The sequence below is a fragment of the Eschrichtius robustus genome, chromosome 10 (assembly GCF_028021215.1).
Source record: "Eschrichtius robustus isolate mEscRob2 chromosome 10, mEscRob2.pri, whole genome shotgun sequence".
Taxonomy (NCBI): Eukaryota; Metazoa; Chordata; class Mammalia; order Artiodactyla; family Eschrichtiidae; genus Eschrichtius; species Eschrichtius robustus.
Window position 1 is genome coordinate 62,664,933 of NC_090833.1, and position 21,131 is coordinate 62,686,063.

The 21,131-nt window shown below is 35.9% G+C and overlaps 1 protein-coding gene across 1 annotated transcript; it reads left to right on the plus strand.

The window, feature by feature from the left end:
* The first annotated feature begins 5,095 nt into the window (after window positions 1–5,095).
* TYRP1 (tyrosinase related protein 1) lies at window positions 5,096–20,350 on the plus strand. The gene is made up of 7 exons (XM_068552446.1): window positions 5,096–5,480; window positions 6,890–7,212; window positions 9,941–10,145; window positions 13,304–13,471; window positions 15,685–15,864; window positions 19,145–19,291; window positions 20,145–20,350. Exons 1-7 carry the CDS (start codon window positions 5,096–5,098, stop codon window positions 20,348–20,350), a joined length of 1,614 nt encoding a protein of 537 aa, XP_068408547.1.
* The last annotated feature ends 781 nt before the right edge of the window (window positions 20,351–21,131 follow it).

The window sequence follows — 21,131 nt, forward strand, 5'->3', positions numbered from 1 at the left end:
TCTTTTTTTTAATATTTATGTGGCAGCTTTCTGATAAAAAGCTGATGGAAAATCATGTTTTCAAGGTTAATCTGTTTACTCTGTTTGGGGTCCACATTAGGAATAGCAAATCCAACCAATTTTTAGGCTTTTCTAATATCCATGGCAGTAAAACAGGATTGTGTAATGCTTTAAAAAAAATAATACAAAAAATGTGTTCTTGGGAATTCCCTGGCGGTCCAGCGGTTAGGATTCCGCACTTCCACTGCAGGGGTCCCGGGTTCGATCCCTGGTAGGGGAACTAAGATCCCGCAAGACACGGCGGTGTGGCCAAAAAAAAAAAATAAAAGTTCTGAAAGAAAAAAATACTATGCAAAGTTATAGCACCATATATCAGTGTGCTGCATACACTTTTCAGGAGGTACTATAAACGATATAGAAACAAGAGTACAGTGTTACCTTAGCGTGGATGCCAGAGAAGATACGTTGAGCTACATTCGAAAACAAAGAAACTAAGTTTGTGGAACCATATTTATAGCTTCCAACTAAGAAATACAATACAAAAGAAAAATATTCAAAGAGTAACTCATTTTATAGGAAAAAACTGCTTTCCATGAAACTTTGTTCATAATAAACAGAATTATGTATTACATAGTAAGCATAATTACATAATCAAAAACACTGATATAAAAAAAATTATCTAAATTATTCCCTTTGCCTATAAATTGTAACCTGGATAAAATACGTGCTTCCTAAACTTATAGGAAAGTAGAAAAATCCAATCGTATTGTTCCAAAATCTAATGATTCATACCTTAAAGCTACTAGTATGGCCAGCTGGCAGTTAAGCCATCATTAGCTCAGTCCAGTTTACTCAGCTTTGGCTGTAACCAGTTCTCTGCTTACTCGTCTATTAAAATGTGATGAAAATTATGTATACTATAAGGCACCAGGACTTTTCAGTTCCGACATTCTAGGTATAATAGGTTATTTTCGTAATAATTCTTCCTCTCCCAAAGGACCTCTTCCTTTTCCCATTTACCTGTTGCACAACTTCTTACTTAACGATTTGATAATGTGATAAAAAGCAAAAATTGGTGCTATCTGTTAATCTGGCTCAACTGCCAAACATAGTTTTGGATATTTACCTGGTGACTTTTGAGGTAATTTGACTTATTCTTTTATTTTTTTTCCTACAACTGTGCAGTAACAGAAAAACAACATAAATTATTAATATAAACATTGAGCCTGGTGATTTAAGATCACATTTTATGGTGAGAGAACTGCCTGTTAAATATATTGGTATATTCTTAGCCCATAACCTCCTGGAATAGAGTCATTTTATAATATAATAATAAAATCCCCAGCTTGTGTTTTGTGATTCTAATACATTCAGGCTTTGGTTGCTGACTCAAAGAGTATGGGTATTGTTTTCTTTATGTATTTTAATATAATTTTAATGATAAAACCAATTTCCACGTGACTTTAGATAGTTCCAACTGACTGATATGACAATATTTAAAATTACCCAACAACTTATAGGTATCTTCTAAAAGAAACCATTAACCTTGCCAATTTATACAAAATAAAAAGATAGGTTAAGAGATATGAAGTACAGAATGAGAACATATGCCTAATCATAGGCCCAGAAGAAGTAAACAGAGTATGGAGATGAGGCAAAATTGGAAGAGAAAAATTACTAAAATATTTCCAGAACAGACAAAGTCATGAATCTATAAATATGCAAAGCAAAATGTAGACTAAGTAGAATAAATAAAAATAGATCCATTTCTATACACAACCTATGAAAGCAGAGACAAAAAGATCTTAAAAGAAGTCAGAGAAAGAGAAGACAGATAACTTACAAAGAAGCACCGTAAGAATGACAGCAGACTTCTGAGGAACCTCAGTGTCAATGAGAAAACAGCACAGGAACATCTTCAAAACTATCACTCAGGAACTAAAGTGAAAAAAGCCATTTGGAGATAGACAACAAGGTCCTACTGTACAGCAAAGGAACTATATTCAATATCCTGTAATAAACCATAATGGAAAAGAATATGAAAGAGAATATGCGTATATATGTATAACTGAATCACTTTGCTGTACACCAGAAATAAACACAACATTGTAAATCAACTATACTTCAATTAAAAAAAAGATTTTTATAAAAGAATATATAACATTGACACAGGGATAGTCAAATTCACCAACAGAACAGAAGAGCAATGCCAGAAATAAATCCATTCATACATGAAAACCTGAAAAGGTGATACTGCAGATGACTAGGGAAAGGATGGCTCCATCTATAAATGGTGCTCAGAAAAATTGGGTTTTGATGTGGAACAAAAAGTTGAACTGAGGTTCCTATTCACATCAGGCACAAGACCTAATTCCACATGCATTTAAAGAGTGAAATGTGAAAGGCAATATTTAAAGTTTTTTATGTTGGAGACAACATTAAAAAATAGTTCATTGCTTGTGGAATGGGAAGGATTTCTTAAACAAGACATGGAAGCTACTAACAGTAAAATAAAAGATTGATACCATGACATTAAAATTAAGAACTACTAATCCTCAGAAAACTGTGTCAAGAATGCAAAACTTAAGCCATAAATTAGAATAAGATATTTTCAATATATTTATCTAACAGAAGATTAGAAGACAGAATACATAAAGAAGTCCTATATAGCAAAAAAGACAAAAAACCTAATTAAAAAAAATGGGCAATACACATGAAAAAAATTTACAATAAAAGAAACAGAAGGGATAAAAGCACAAGAACAGTATTAAAACATATTAGTTATTAACATGAATGAAATAGCTATCTCTATATGTGTTAATTAAGTCTATTATTACCAAGTGTTAGCAAGTTTGTGAACCAGTAAGAAATCTTAAACACTACTGGTGGGTATATATATTGATACAACCACTTTGGAAAACAATTTAAAACTAACCTATAAATATTCACAAATCCTATGACTAGCAATCCATTTCCTAGGTATTTGCCACAAGAAATTCTTATATATGTTTAAAAAGAAACATTTACAAGCCTCTTTATAGCCGTATTGTTCATAAGACAAAAAATTAAATTAAAAATCCTGGAAAATAACCCAAATGTTCACTAACAGGAGAATGGATATATATATATTGAGTATATTCTTACAATGATATATCAAACTGACATTAAAAAAATAAAATAGAATACTGTTACATACAACAACTTGAATACATAGTATTAGTGGGGGAAAACAGGCTGGTCACTGAAGCCTACCTAAATAGTACTGACGATAGCATTTTTGTGATTCTAGTACCCTAGAGATCCAAGGCAAAAAAGAAAAAGGGACTTTTGGCCTCTATGCATGGGATAGATCATAACCAGGATTGCTATGTTTCTTAAAACATTTTAGGAAATATCCTAATATGTATTCACATTAGTAGATTGTTTTATACACAACAGACCAAAATATAAAAATAAATTTAAAAAGAATAACACTAGATTTATAGACACAAATCTTAATAACCATGGCTTGATATGGTTATAATAAATCATGTTGATGGCCTGGACAAGGGGCCGTGTACAGGAAATTCTTCTTATTCTTTTTATCTTAATTTGTAGACATAGCCTTGGTTGGCTTTTTGTTTGCAACCATATACCCAAGTCCTTTATATAGGTTTCTGGCCAATTTTATGGCTGAGAGTCAAATAGGACAGCTAACCCTGATCACAAATTCTGATCACTTTTGCACAGCAATTATGTACTCCAAACTAAAGATTAGCTTTGAAAATTGATTTCATATGTATGGGTCTCAACTCCAGAGGAAAATTCCTTTTGAAATACATGAATCTATTACCCTTAGAGTCATTAACTTAAGACTGCTTGCAGAGAAGGTAGGAAAGAATAAGCTATTTAGTGGTCGTTTTCTAAACAGTAGACATAGCAGTGACCCTGAGATCCTTTGCCACAGAGATGAACACCACCCCAATGGACCTAAGGGAGTTGGAGTACCCACCTGCCAATACCAGCAGGCACCTTAATAGCCAATGTCATGTGAGTTGGTATAATGGTATCTGATGCCTTTTCTACTACAATTATTCTCTCTGGAAATTTTAAGAATGGCAGCAACTGTTTTCAAGATGGAACACAATCAAAAGCTACCATCAGGTGCAAGCACTAGCCTAGCCCTTTATCGCTAAGAAAAGGTAAGTAATCTCACTTATCCTCTAAAGATATATTTTCAAAGAAAAAAATAAAATTCTCTGCAATGAAAACAAAAGCTCTCTAGTTTCTCTGACTTGTTGTATTCCAAATTCGTCGCTCTGACCTTTTCTTAAAACTTTACACATCACAAGGAAATCAGTGGGGAGGCAATCATGTGCTAACCAAATACTTAAAGGGCAGAAAAATTCACTGAAGTGAAAAGAGATTAGTAAACGGTGGAAAAGAGGACCAGCCCCTCCCAGTCTGGGTGAACAGATTTGGGATGAGTTACCAGGCAGAAACCCACAAGCAATTAACAGCTCTGACATCAGGGGACAAGCAAATATAAAACACTCAGTTCTAAGAGAGGCTCAGCAGAGAATCCCCTCAGGAGTTCAAGGTACTGGAGAGAAACTCTATGGGGAGTGGGTGGATTCCCGCCAAAACTCCATTAGGATAAAGGGGCCTTTAAATCCTGGAAATTAACTTGCTAGAAATCTGCCCCCAATTCTTCTTTCAGCTCCACCGATAAATGTAATTAACGATGGTGACCCGTTAATGAGTGTTTTTGATAAATGACATCCAGGATACGTATTTTTTTTTTATATAAATAGAAATTTAAAATGAAGAAAATTAAATGACTAGGACAGGGGATTTAATTATGTAGGTATTATACATGTCAAATTTTTAAAGGTAAATTACTATTTTGATTAGTTTTTGAAATGTCATTTTACAGATATGAAAAGCATTTTGAAGGTGGGTTGGGAAGGGGCTCATGCCATTTATGACAGTACAAAAAAACTTGCATAATTCCATCTTGCTTTTTCCTTTTCAGCTTGATTTTTATCTATGTGCCTCGTTCTCTACACAAAGGGCTGAAAACCGGAGCCTGTACTGCATTCTTGCTTCAAGCAGAATGAAAGCTCCCAAACTCCTCTCTCCGGGCTATACCTTCTTGGCCCTGCTTTTTTTCCAGCAGGCCTGGGCTCAATTCCCAAGACAGTGTGTCACCATCGAGGCTTTGAGAAATGGCGTGTGTTGCCCAGACCTGTTCCCACTGTCTGGGCCTGGGACTGACCGCTGCGGCTCCTCATCAGGAAGGGGCAGGTGTGAGGTGGTGACAGCTGACTCCCGACCCCACGGCCCCCAGTACCCACACGATGGCAGAGATGACCGAGAGGGCTGGCCCACGCGCTTCTTCAACAGGACATGCCACTGCATTGGCAATTTCTCAGGATACAACTGTGGAACCTGCCGTCCTGGATGGAGAGGAGCTGCCTGTGACCAGAGGGTTCTCATAGGTAAGTGGGGTGTGAATGGATGCACAGTTCTGCACGGAACTCAACCCACTTAACAGAATCCTGAACCAGTTGAACTTTCAGAACTCCTAGAAATCATAAAGCTCAAGACTTACTTTTCACAGCTGAGGAAACAGGCTTAGAGAGGCTGAGAAAGGTATTTGATTTAAGGAGTTGAAGTTGAAGCTCAAGTCTTCTGACTAATAACATTTCCTTTCAAAAGATTTGTTGAGCAACTCCTTTACACTAGGAACTGTGCTAGGTGTTTATGACTGGACCTTTCGGTAACTTTGCAAGATAGTTATGTTAATTGTGAGGTTCCGAAAGGTCAAGTCCATGTAGCTGGTACATGGTAAACCTGGAATTCACACTGAGATGTGTCCAGCTCTAATCGATGAGCTTCTTCCACTACCCTTGCTGACCACAGGATATTTCCTGCTCTGATGCTCAAGTTCAGCCATTTTATAGGATGAGCCTGGCCTGCAGCCTAAATAACAATAAATGAGAAAGCTTTAAATAGTAACAGCCGGCAATACTGGATTGTTTTCTTTGTGCCAAACATGGGACCAAGAGTTTCAGGGGACGTTTACTGAGCTTTTTTTTTTTTTGAATTGAAGTATAGCCGATTTACAATGTTGTGGGTACAGCAAAGTGATTCAGTTATACATATATATCTATTTTTTCAGATTTTTTTCCCTCATGGGTTATCAGAAAATATTGAGTATAGTTCCCTGTGCTACAGAGTACATCTTTGTTTGTTATCTATTTTATATATAGTAGTATGTATATGTTAATCCCAAACTCCTAATTTATCCCTCCCCCCTTTCCCTTTGGTAGCCATAAGTCTGTTCTCTATGTCTGTGGGTGAGTCTTTATTCTGAGCCAGGCTCTGGTCTAAGTGCTTTTTACGTGTGTCCTCTTAGTCTTTACAACTTTATAAAGCGGATATTTTTACACACACTTTACAGATGAAAAACTGATGCTTAGAGAAACGTGTGCAGTCATAGAATTAGGCTCTGGTCTTAACCACTATACTATACCACATACCGTGTTTTTGCAAAATTTATGATATTAAAAAGGTAGAAAATTCCAAGCAGTATGCCAATAGTGAGCAGAAATCAATACAACAGGATCATAGAATCATAAAGTCCACGGTAAGATTAAGGAAAGCTCATAGGAATCCTAGAATAAGTTGGAGAGAGAAAGAGAGGGAGGGGAAGAGAGAGAGAAAAAGCAGGCCTGAAGAAGGGATTTTAGCAAGGGGTATTTTTAAAATTATAAAATGATGTGAGCACACATGCAAATGATCATTCATGGGTAAATGGGACGTGGTGTTACAAGATGATTATGCGCATTGTCTACCCATGCCCACACTGCAGATGTTTTCACGTTTGAATTTTGTACCCCTAAAGTCAGGAGAAACCTACTGGACTTAAGTACAGAAGAAAAGAAGCGCTTTGTCCGGGCCCTGGATATGGCAAAGCGCACCATTCACCCTCAGTTTGTCATTGCCACCAGGAGATCAGAAGAAATATTGGGGCCAGATGGCAACACACCACAATTTGAGAACATTTCCATTTACAACTACTTTGTCTGGACGCACTACTACTCAGTCAAAAAGACTTTTCTCGGGGCAGGACAGGAAAGCTTTGGTGAAGTGGATTTCTCTCATGAGGGACCAGCGTTTCTCACGTGGCATAGGTACCACCTGCTGCAGCTGGAGAGAGACATGCAGGTATGCATGAGGCACGGCCATGTTCGTATCCTTTACAGAGGAGGTGACTTGTTTCTAAGTTGTTGATTCACTGTGTTCCGAATGATCAAAACAGGCGATGACAAAGCGATTTCACATTATTAATCCGCCTTTGGCATTCTGTTAAGCTTCTCCCTATGCTAATTACTTCCTTATTAATTAATCTTTACCCTTTGTGAAGTGAAAAGAAAGTCATATCAATGATGAGGAAGCCAACTGAGACATCTGTAGGTGTGAATTAAAGCACTGGACATATTCTACAGCTCTGTCATTGAAAAAATAACCCTCATATAGTTTGCAATGAAGGACTCTCACTTGCTATGTCTCCCTTTTCAAATGTACACCAATACCTCCTCCTGGTTTGGATGAGGCAGGTGTGTATAACTTCTCAGTCTTCCAAGTCCCAAATGTATAGCGCACTTTATAAGTTGATGATTCGTTCTGATATGATACGGGGTTTAAATTATGAAAAAAATTACTTTTCATTTATATTGCCATATTTTAATTGAACTCCATTTTTTCCATGCCCCCTACCACTTTGAGGCTTGTAGAAGACACCTACTAACAACATCCCATAGGTCAGACATCATTTTAATTTAAAAGGCATTGACTTTTTTGGCATAAAGTGAAGCTCAGAACACAGTTACTTCCTGCTTATTTTTAATCAGATAAGCTAAAGCCACATTAAAGTATCTGTTAACATAAATACTTTCGTATTGTTTATTTTACTAATTGCTCTATATTTTAAGAAACGTATTGTTATTTTTGAATGAAGTTTTTAGAAAAATTTTTTGTTATTGACGTACAGTTGATTTACAAAGTTGTGTTAATTTCTGCTGTACAGCAAAGTGATTCAGTTATACATATCTATACATTCTTTTTTTATATTCTGTTCTATGATGGTTTATCATAGGATATGGAATATAGTTCTCTGTGCTATACAGTAGGACCTTGTTGTTTATCAATTCTGTATATTAACAGCTTACATCTGCTAACCCCAGCCTAACCCCTAACCCCTTTAAAATTCTTAGATCTCAATTAGGAAATCCACAAACTGAACCTGTTTTCTAGGTGAAATAACAGCAATGAATCCCTCCCCACAAATTAAAATCTAAAAATTAATCTAAAAATATCCGAGGGCAGATTCACGTATTGCTTCGCAGTATGCTTGTGCCCAGCATTATCCAAGAAAATAAATGGTTAGAAGGGAGAGATTTAATGCACTAAAATACAGAACAAAATATTCACATGTAAGTAAGTAGTTCACCCATATGCAATTTGAGAGTGATTAAATGAATTCATCTGATACTCTGAACTTCATAGCTTATAGCTCTGATTTCAAGGCATTTTTTAGATTATGAGTAGATAAATCTGTCATTTGTAATTGACTCCAGATCTTCTTGCCTTCAAGTCATTTTCCCACAGGTACACCAAAATGAAAGGGCAGGTGGAAAGTATCTAATAGCTTCAATTTTGCCTGCGTAAACTTCAACCCCTATGACTTACATTTTTAAAACCCAACAGCACAAGGGATCCAACAAATTACAATCTAAATGTAACGCACAGTTGAAATGCCACATGAATATGCTTCAGCTCCCAAATGCCAGTTGTTGAACCACAAACTGACTCTTAATGATCCCTTAGAAGCTGTCACTAATTTTTGTGAACCAGAACAATGGCTTCTAAATAAGGACTCTAAAGCTCTGGGGATCAATAACTGGGGAATACCTTGGAAAGTTTTGACCCTCTAAAATACCCCGAGGACAAGGAAATGCTTCCTAGAAAGGGTTTAAAAGTAAAAAAGTACATATGTACTAAATACTTGTGAGATAAAACAATGGCAATCCCTACATTTATATCCCACACTCTAAATATAGCTCCCTAAAGGCTTAAAGGAATGAGAAATAACAGGTACAATAAATACATGTTTAAAGGAACCCAGTAAAATAAGCATGTGATCTTGAGTCCAGCATTTTTTGAATTGTTGAGATCAGCTCTAAATGGAAACTAGGTCTCTGGTCTAAATAACAGTGTGCACAGAGAAATAGTCTGCTTCAGTTTAGCATTTCCTGTCTGTATTAGCTTCTGGCAGAAGCCTGAGTCTTCATAGTTTAGATTCTGAAGCAGGGGTGTCTAAGTAAAACACCTTCAGTGCCCGGGAAGATAAGGCAAGTGTGCAAGAGCCTCCGTAGTCTGTGGGCAAACCAGGATCTAAATGCCTGAAGTCGTTCCGGTTAAATTAAAAAACAGAAACAAAATAAAAAGCACTGCTTCACATAATATATCTCAAGGCTGAATCCGGAGCCAGACCAGGAGTTAGTCATGCTTGAATTAGAGATAGGAAAATGGAAGGAAGTGGAAATGTCAAAGAGGAGGAGTGATTATTGATAATTTTTAGTATAACCAACAGAAATGTAACTACTTGCCTAAACAAGGAAAGGAAGACACCTCCCCAAAGCATGTGCAGAAACTTCTGTATAACAAGTTGAGTTTCATTCCCTCTAGTGCCCAAGTGACTTCGTGTAGTAAATTTGAGGCTTTGTTAAATCAGGTATTTAAGTCCTCTAGCCCTTCAGACACCAGCTGACACACTAACTGGTTCCTAAGTGGCTGAAGAGAACTAATAGAAACAGACTGCCAGGGAGTAAACCAAGCAAAGGGAGAATTTTACACAAAAGCAGAGAATGCTAACAGAGTTTCTGTGATCTAGGAAATGTTGCAGGATCCTTCTTTCTCCCTTCCTTACTGGAATTTTGCCACCGGGAAGAACACCTGTGACATTTGCACCGATGACTTGATGGGATCAAGAAGCAACTTTGATTCCAATCTTATAAGCCCGAACTCCGTCTTTTCTCAATGGCGAGTGGTCTGCGAATCCTTGGAAGATTACGATACCCTGGGAACCCTTTGTAACAGTAAGTTCCAAATGACAACTAGGATTCAGAATTGCCTATTAGGTAAAGTGATTAAATGTGCTGCCTGAAGGCCCTTCATTCTACTAAGGACTTCAGACTAAAATCCACTTTTATCATGGAAAGTTGATGTACAAATATTCACTAAGTACCTAGGACAGTCAAGGCAATCTGAGGTGCTCCAGGGGAAAATGAAAGTGCGTATACATTTTTCCATTGCTTTCCTTGAACAACTTGGTCAGTGCATTGCTCACTTTCTTATTTTGGAAATGTCTATTTTGTATTAATTAATCCTCTTAGTAAGCTCAGCACTGCTTAGTAGTCATGTGTCTTGTGTCGGAATTTCACAGAAAATGTTTCCCTAGGAAACCTGAAATATGCAGAAAGAGTTGGAAGTGCCCTGGGAGTAAAAAATACATACAATAATAATAATTATTATTATTATTATTATTGTATAATGATTATTACTATTATTTTATGTTATTATATTATTTTTACTATTATGTGAATCTGGTCAGAAGGTTAAAAAACCAAAAGGTGACATGGAGGATGCATTTAATAAGAGAAAGATACTGTACAGAAGATGTCTGTCAACTAGCTCTTTCCAGCTCTCCCAAAGTGAATACAAAAAGAGAATGATTAACCCGTTTTCCTAGCATCCTTTCTCCAGTGGTCTGAATGCCACCTCTGCCACAGGTCACGTTTCTGTCCTATGTGGATCAGTTCCTGTGAAGCTTTCTGTTCGCTTCCTTAGATCCTATTTTTACCATCTCTCTTGCTGCTAACACAAGGTCTTAATTATCAGAGTCTTTTTATCCCATCTTATTTTTCTTCTTCAGGCACGTCTGGCTATTTTGAACTTTTGTTCTTCCATATAAAAACTAGGATTATTGGAATTTATTTTTTATTTCATTATTATACTAATAACATTTATTCTGCACATATTCCTTTAGGCACCAAATATTAAATTACTTTGTAAACTTGAATAGAGAATATTTTAAATAGAGCAAAGAAATTAAGTAGTTTTTTTCACCATTAGAAGATTATTTAGCCATATATAGGAATAAGAGAATTAAATGTATATAAAATTTCATTCTGTAGAAGTTTAAAAATTAAAATAAAACTTTGTTTGGCATGCTGAATGAGATAAACTTGAGGATCGATCAGTATGTCTTTAGATACCAAAACATTCATCCCTCTCTGACTGTGATTTTTTTTTTAAATTTGTTTGCACATGGACAACTTCTGCCATTGCACCTATTAACATCCTATGGATTGGAGTCCTGTGGGATTTCCATGCGGGAATGAATGAAAAGTTCAGAGTGTCTGAAGTAGAAAGCAAATTTGAGAAGTATAGTGAAGAAAGAGCATGTTTTTCATATGATGAATTAAAGGTGATATTTTAGTGGCTGGAAGAATGTTAGGTGTCAATAATTAACTCTTTCAGTATACCGAATTTGCTGCATTTATGGAATACTGGAAAGATACTGTCCAGAAAGCACATGAGGACATAAGCATGCAATGTCTAAGGAAGGTTTGATCTAAAGCTGTGCAGGTATGGGTGTCCTGTAAAAGATGATCAGTGAAACCACAGGAATGGATAATTTCATCCAAGAAGAAAAGTAGAGAGAGGCAAGAATTACCCTGAGGATTAAATAAGATATCTTATTAAAGTATTTGGTACCATATCAGACACATTAATATGTGTTCAATAAAATGTTATTTTCCTTTTTTCTTTCACTGGCCTAACAAATAAAACAGTTCTTGTCTAGCTTCCTATCCTTCCCGCCATCCACTACTCCCTTACATTGCCACACACCCTAGGCAAGCTGTTCACCTAACAGGCCCTCCTGTATAATCAGCCTGATCTTTTCATAAATCAACATACACCAAACAACTATTTAGCTTTAATTATATGCCAGTGCTGGATCAAGACTGGAGGACACATTGGTGATCAAGAAAAGAGTCTGTGCTCCGATGGGGCTTATATCGTGCATAGAAGAAAGCTTATCATCTTTTATTATTACCTCTGCTTAAAATGTTTGACTTGTAAAATCTGTCTTATTTCACCTCTGGCAATTCTCCTCAGTCCTTCAGGGCTCTTTGCAAATCTCTCTACCTAACGAAGGCTTCCTGAAGCCACCCAATTGGGAAGAATTGATTCGCTCACTTACGCTCTCCCCCCCTTCCCACCCCCGCCTTCCCTCCCTTCCTTATTTCTCTTCCTCTCCCTCCCTGTCTCCCCAAAGGCATCTCTGTATCTCTATGGGTACATATTATCCCTAGTATAGCAGCTCTTTGTTTACCTGTTTATCTCACTGACCTTAAAATGTTTCAATTATTTTTCACATTCATTGCTGAAAAATATGTGTTGATTGAAATACAGACCGCTTCCCAAAGAGATTTAACGTTGTTTTAACTTTATTTCTCTGAAGGCTTGAAAGAGCATTCAAGTACAAAATTTCATATGTGTATGAAATATGGATTTCAGTGTAGAGTTTTGGTTTATGAGATTATGTGGGCAGGATTTAATTTTCCATGGAATTTTCATTTTAATGTGTTCTCTTGAAAAAAAGCATATGTTGATTTAACGAATACAAGGACCTCTATCTGTTATTGTGATCATCTTTTTCTTCAGGTGATTTTATGTATCACATATCTTCCCTATTCACAGAAGTTGGACATGATAACTTATTTTCTCACTTTAATGCCACTAAATATGCACTTTAAAAATTTTCTCGGGAGCTTCCCTGGTGGCACAGTGGTTGAGAATCTGCCTGCCAATGCAGGGGACACGGGTTCGAGCCCTGGTCTGGGAGGATCCCACATACCGCGGAGCAACTGGGCCCGTGAGCCACAACTACTGAGCCTGCGCGCCTGGAGCCTGTGCTCCGCAACAAGAGAGGCCGCGACGGTGAGAGGCCCGCGCACCGCGATGAAGAGTGGCCCCCGCTCGCCGCAACTAGAGAAAGCCCTCGCACAGAAACGAAGACCCAACACAGCCAAAAATAAATAAATTAATTAATTAAAAAAAAAAAAATTTCTCCTCTACCAAGGAAACCCTGTCTTTCAGTGTTCATGCTATGTATACAAATTTGAAAAGCAAAGCTAAGATCTCTAAATGTTCCATACATGTTCACCGTTTCCCATCTTTTCCCCAGGCACTGAGGGTAGGCCAATTAGGAGAAATCCAGCTGGAAATGTGGCTAGACCAATGGTGCAACGTCTTCCTGAACCACAGGATGTCACTCAGTGCTTGGAAGTTGGTTTATTTGACACACCTCCTTTTTATTCCACTTCTACAAACAGTTTCCGAAACACAGTGGAAGGCAAGTAAACAAAATCGGTGCTCTGAATTGACCTAGTTGTCACAGGGAAAACTATTCAAATTCAAATCTCTTTGAAAAAAACCTTTGAATGCCATATGGATCCTGTAAGTTTATGTGAATAGGGCTGCCTATTATGATATAATCACAATTCTCTGCTCAAAGAAAGAACTTTCTTAAAGAAAAGTGTGAGACCCTGAAACCTTTTATCATAGGAGAAGCACTTGGAAATGATTCTGTTAAAATACCTAAAAGGTATTAAACTCAAATTTCTGTTAGGTAGCTGGCCAATATGTGTATAACTATATCAAATTCTAGCATAGGCAAATAATAGTCAAGACTTGGAGAGATTATTAATTTTTTTCTTAAAAAATATAATAAAAAATCCTGAACATAAGTTGCTATATACTAAAGCCTGGTTTGGACACACGTTTTATTTAGGTATCATCCAGCAACTTTTTTTTTAAGATCTATAAAAATTCGAACTTGCATCGAGAGATATTTAATTTGGTTTTCCTTGCTTAATTCAAAGTATTTTAAAGCTGAGAAACTGAGGTCCAAAGAAGTGAAATTAATTTCCAAAGATATCCAGCTAGTTAGTAATAGAGCACAGATTCAAATCCAAATTTTCTAAGTCCTCTAAACTAAATTATATTTCATTTATAATTATTTTATAAAATAATTTACTTTATAAAATAAATTTTGATACCTCTAAATTATTCATGATACATATTTAAAGTTTTAAAAGAATAGAATCACATCTAACTTTATTATAAACTTATTGTCAAATTTTACCTTAAATACAGCATTGCACATGTTAGACCACCCTCCCCCCAACCAAAAAAAGGGAATAGATCTCTCTTTCCCATGATCTGAGATACCTGATGTATAGATCTGATAATTATTTTCAATTATCTCCCCTTTTATCATCAAAATTATATGCCATTCTTTCCTATCTTTTTGTTAATTTTCATAACTACATATGATGCACTGACTTGGAGATGACTCAATAAATAATAACCATATTTTGACTAAGCTGGTATTCATAAGCTAAGACTATAAGTAGTGATTTCATAAAGAATTGGCAGATTGTGTCTTATTGATGCCCAATCAAAAGACAAATTGTACTGATTTCCTGACAGAATGCGTGAAAAGATTAGTGCTTAACCACCTGCTGTGTACATTATAGACAATCTTTAAATGTTTTATGAGTCAAAAAATAATGGGATAAACATATAAAAATGAGTAAATGAATAACTATAATTATACAACTGAGTTAATGTATTTCAAATTCTAATTTTGTTTTATAATATACAGCCTTTCCCCTGCTCTCCCCACTCTGGTCCTTCAAGCTAACTACACACACTTGTAACTCCATCCCACATCAGAGACCCTCTATTTTTGTTTGTGATCTATTCTTGTCTTCTCTCTAATATGTATTGATGAACAATATATATATGGGAGTATATATGGGAAATATATATATTATATATAATATGGGAAATGTATATATTATATATAATAGATATATAATATGTGGATTATATATAAAATGGGAATATATATATGATCCACATGTGAAATATATATAATATGGAAATGTATTTGGAGAAGATATATATATAGAATACAGATCATTCTCAAAAGTTCTATAAATGTTTTGACAGCAGTCTATTCAGATACTTAAAACTAGCACAGAGATGGTAAGAAAGCTCTGAGAAATTGTAAGTTCTCCACAAAAATAATTTTCAAAATAAACATGCTGACAGTCATTCAAAAGGAATAAGGTAGGAGACTAAAGTAACATCTGGCAATTTAAGTTCCAGGACAATCAGAGTGGTGTTCTCCCAATTGTATCAGCAGTTTTTGTAATAGCTAGAGCTTTCCACTATCTTTATTTCCATGTAGACCAATGTTAGCCTTGTCAAAATAGAGTGTTCTATATATTTTGACTGGTATCCTTTGCAGGTCATTATTTTTAACCTAGAGGCTACATTTAGAATGTCATGCCACTAGCTTCAAACTAACCTAGCTCTCAGTACAGCAAACACATGTCACCAACCATAGGTACAGAGAAGCAGTGCTATTACACTAAGGTAAAAATTGGCCTGACAAGCTTAGGAAAAATTGTTTCCCAATATAATCACTGCTTTGGACTTGAAAAGTTAGATATGTGTAATGGTTTTTACTATTCTCATCCTTCTTTTTATATCTAGGTTACAGTGATCCCACAGGAAGGTATGACCCTACTGTGCGAAGCCTTCACAATTTGGCTCATCTATTCCTGAATGGAACCGGGGGGCAAACTCATTTATCTCCCAATGATCCTATTTTTGTCCTCCTACATACTTTCACTGATGCAGTCTTTGATGAATGGCTGAGGAGATATAATGCTGGTAAGACTCTTTCATATGCTTTTTGCAGTCTCAGCAAAGGAGATGGTTCAGATGGCATAGTTACCACTTCAGGCTAAGCATGTGGCACATTTAAACTACACTTAACAATAGGATAAAATAGCTCTAATATCTAGCCGTTTCCAAATATTCTAAACCACTTTGAAAAGGCAGATGAGAAGTCTCTCAGAATAGTAATTGTAAGATGATACTTATTAACGTTCACTAGGACTAAAAAGGTAGTCCCTTCTCCTTCTGACCATGTAAAGATGACTACCATGTTTTTTTTGTTGTTTTTTTTTTTTTAATTTATTTTTATTTATTTTTATTTATGGCTGTGTTGGGTCTTCGTTTCTGTGCGAGGGCTTTCTCCAGTTGTGGCAAGCAGGGGCCACTCTTCATCGCGGTGCGCGGGCCTCTCACTATCGCGGCCTCTCTTGTTGCGGAGCACAGGCTCCAGGCGCGCAGGCTCAGTAATTGTGGCTCACGGGCCCAGTTGCTCCGCGGCATGTGGGATCTTCCCAGACCAGGGCTCGAACCCGCGTCCCTCGCATTGGCAGGCAGACTCTCAACCACTGCACCACCAGGGAAGCCCTGTTTTTTAATATGAATGCAAAAACCTTAAAGAGCTCTTCTTTGACACCCCAAAAGACAGAAAAATTATACTCATAATCCAGAGTTCTGATTTTTATTACCTTACGGCCTCTCACAAACGGAAATTGTATTCAACTCGAAAAGTTAATGTTAGTTTTTATATCACACTGTAGAAAATCTCTTTTAAGTTCATTGTAATGCATTCTTTAAAATATTATTTAAAGGCTACTTTCTCTTCACTCTGCTGAGAGGGTTGTATTACTATGCAAACAATGAATGTGCTTTTACTGGTTAAAACATCATAAATTTTCACATTTTAAAAGTGTTCTAAGTTTTGTCTTATGTGCCTTTACTTCGTCATGCACATAAACGTAATATTGGAGATTAACTATCTACTGATTCATTTATTCATTCAGCCATCTCTTACTTCCGTGCTGTGTGTGTGTGTACACGTGTGTGTGTGTGTGTGTGTGTGTGTGAGAGAGAGACAGAGAGAGAGAATACAATAGAAACCTCTAATCTAACCTGATTTGGACCATTAATTGATGAGTTGGTCAAAATAGTTTGTTTCATCTGAAAACAATTTAAGAAATAAATAGCTTAAATATAAATATTTATTCACTTATCAATCTTCTATGAATTCACCGATTGGAGTTCCATCTGATTTTTCATGTGTATTTATATACATACATACAACCATAATGAATTATCTATAATTTACAGTGTCTGTTTCTTTAAAGTGAAACAAGAAATTAACAACCCTTGTGATGCAATCTGAGTACAGTATTGTTCTAAATTTTCATAATGCTCCCCTAACCCTTAAAAATCATAGTTGCTCATTCCTAATTCTATAGCAACGTTGCAGCCACTCATTCTTAATAAATCTTTCCAAAACATTCCATTTATTTATTATAAAAACAAATCCTCCTCTTTTTACAATCATAATTATCGATTTACGTGTGTTTTGTTATATTACTTTTATTTCAGTAACAAATAACTGGAATTCATAGGTTTAGGAATGAACAAAACAAACTTTTGTTAAACATACACTTCTGGAAACTAGACAGCAATGTATAAACTGACAATAAGCATATGTAAATAAATATAGAGTATGTTAGATGGGGGAAAGTCTTTGTAGACAAGTAAAATCAGGAAAGGGGATGGGGAGCACTTCGTAAATATATGGGGAAAAATGCTCCCAAGACAAAGGAACAAAGGAGCCACCGTGGCTGGAGCAGAGTGGGGAGTGGGGAGTGGGCAGAAAACGGAGGGAGATGACAAGGTCAGAGGGAAAACAGGGGGCAGATCCTCTAAGACAGAAGGGGAGCCATTGAAGGGTCTGACACAGGGAAGCAACATTGCAATCCAATTGCTATTGTCATTTTTCTTCTTATTCTTCTTTTCCTCCACTTATTTAAATCGGCATAACTTTTTTATGCAGCTGTAACTGAACTGGGTTGAGGCCAATTCAGTAAAGATGAAGTGGGAAGTTTACAAAATGATCTAAGTTATTAGCTTTAACATCTAACTTTAACAAATAATTACTATGAGTGCCTTGAGGCCAGGAACCTTGTCTTTTGTTTAATGCTATATACCCCATGTGCCTAGATCAGTGCCCGGTACTAGCAGGAGCTCAATAGATTTCAATGGATAAATATTTAATTAGCATTAATTCATAGTACCTTTCAAATCACTAGATTTTAAAGTAACTAAATTTAAAGTTACAAAAATATAAACACTACCTGCCATTTCTACGATCAATTTTTCTTCAGAGTCAATGCTAAAATACTCTCCTGGGCTTCACAGGATCACAGTGACTGCCCAGGTAATATACTTCTTGCGAACAGAAAACCTAATATTTCACTAGCCTTCTCACATATTCCAGCTCTTTTAAATGTATTCCCACTAATGTCCCACCCAAACCCACTTCCAACGCTGGTTTTGTGACATTCCATTTGGCATTTAATTGTACCAGTATAAATATAAACAACAACAAAAAGGAATGATCTTTTGCCACAAAGAGTATATCACTCCTTTTATCTCTGATAACAGAAACTTACTAATAATATAAATGCCTATGATTTTTATTTAAGTAGAAAGATGAAAGGTGGCAGGAAACAAATAGGATTCTAGGACCTTGATTCAAAGTGTTAAGTGCTTTTTGCTAACAGAGTAAAACCCAGGGAATAAGTTAATATTTATTTCTCTAATTAAACAGAAAAATGAAAAATACTAAACAGAAATAGTCATAGTCAAGGACAAACCTCCATTAGCTACGGTGTCTCTCAAGTTTAAATAATAGATGATCCTACAGCAAATTACAGGTCCAATCTTTTCTTTAGCTTTGAAAAGTAAGTTTAATGAATTTTATTCAAATTAGTTTCTGTAATACAAAAGTAAAACAACTAATGATCATCATAGATAAGAAAAGACTAAAACTTCCTCACTTTTAAACTTTCTTTTTCTATTGGATGACACGTTAGTGCTGTACTCAAAGCATTTGAGCTCTGTTTCATGCAATTTCCTGTTCTGCTGTAGTGAAACATTTTTATGTCTGTACTCAGTGTAAAATATGAAAGAATTTTTAATGTTACCCTTGAATACTTTGGGTCACCTTCAGAACATGATAATAATGTATTAATATTAGCTTGAGTTTGTCTATTAACAAGGTGTCTTTGACATATTTTAGATATATCCGTATTTCCTTTGGAAAATGCCCCTATTGGACATAACAGACAATACAATATGGTACCATTTTGGCCTCCAATTACCAACATAGAAATGTTTGTTACTGCTGCAGACAACCTGGGATACACTTATGAAGTTCAATGGTCAAGTGAGTACTGAAAATGTATTTTTACTGTGGAAATTTCTGAAGGCAAATTTGTCACCCTTAAAGTAATCACATTTTTCTGAGATAAAGTAATCCACAGTTTTCCACTTGGATTTAGAAGCTTTCATTTGAATTTTTATTTATGGATAAAGAGACTGAATTTAACATTTGTTGAGAGCCCACTCTGACCTGGTATTGAGCTGATTACATACCACACTATCTCATTTAATCTTTACAACCCTTTGAGGCAGGTATTAAAATCCTCATTTTACAAATAAGGAAGACGAGGCTTAGAGAGAGTAATTGTCAAAGATCACCTTTCTAGTGAGCATAGAGAATGAGTCTTGAGCTTAGCCCTGTGTAATATGCCCTTATTTTTCTACTACATAATGTTGCTTCCGTTTATTTAGCCTAAAAAAAAAAAGAGATGGAGTGAGATATTCTGAGCTGTTTTTTCTGAGGTTTTGAAATTCAAAACTTTCTGATTTAATTTTAAATCCCTTTCTTAACAAAGGCAGTGGGGTACAGTGGAAGAGCACAGGATTTGGATCCCGAAAGACCTGGGCTCCAAAACCAGCTGTACTGCATACTAACCAAATGACCCTGGGCAAGTGACTCAAACTCTGAGCCATCATTTCCTTTAGAGTGGATATAATAACTATCCCAGTAGGGCTCACTATGAGAAATTGGAAAGTGCTTTGAAGATGCCAGCTGCTATAATAGGCTATGTAGCCAATAAAAATTAAATATGAGGACTTTGTAAAGTGCCTGGAACAGTGCCTCTATTAGGGTATCCAATTTTGGGTGGCAACTATTTTACTATTTATTTTTTGCTCTCATTTTCTTTTTCAAATAGGTCAGAATTTTAGTATTTCTGAGATTGTTACCATAGCGGTAGTTGCTGCTTTATTACTGGTTGCAGTCATTTTTGTGGGTGCTTCTTGTCTGATTCGTGCCAGAAGAAACATGGATGAAGCAAATCAGCCTCTCCTTCCTGATCAGTATCAACAGTATGTTGAAGAATATGAAAAAATCCAGAATCCTAATCAGTCTGTGGTCTAATTACAAGTGGTATATTCTCTTATGCATTAGTATCATAAAACCATATGGTTGAAAAATAATAGGTTGAGTTACTAACTGTATTTCCTTTCATTCTGTTACTTCTGTCCTTGTGCATGCATATGCTGGAATTAAAAGCACCAGCTACTATTTTCCAGAACTGGGGAAAGTCACAATATTTTCAATGTTTTCTATTTTTCAGTTCTATTTATAATGGTAGGTTGCACCCATTCTATGGTATTTAAGCAGATAGTATGAAGATTTGGGGCATGTTTTGAAGGTCAATTATATGACAATATAAATAAGTTGTCATACTTTGTTCATATTGTAAAGAAAAATCATGATTGATAGTAAACCCCTGATTAAAATACATGAGTAGGACGCAAATGAACTTATTTACGAAGCAGAAACAGACTCACAGACATAGAAAACAAACTTTCAGTTACCAGCTGGGAAAGGGGGTTGGGGAGGTATAAAGAAGGAGTTGTGATTAGCAGATACAAACTACTATATATAAAATAGATAAACAACAAGGTCCTACTGTATAGCACAGGGAACTATATTCAATATCCTATAATAAACCATATGGAAAAGAATATGTATATATATGTATAACGGAACCACTTTGCTGTACACCAGAAACTAACACAACATTGTAAATCAACTACACTTCAATAAAAAATTTAAAAAAAAGAAAAGAGTAGGCATTTCTACCGTGTCAAGATGTAAATACATTTCCATTCATTGACACTGGCCAACAGATATAAAGGAAGCTACATTTGTA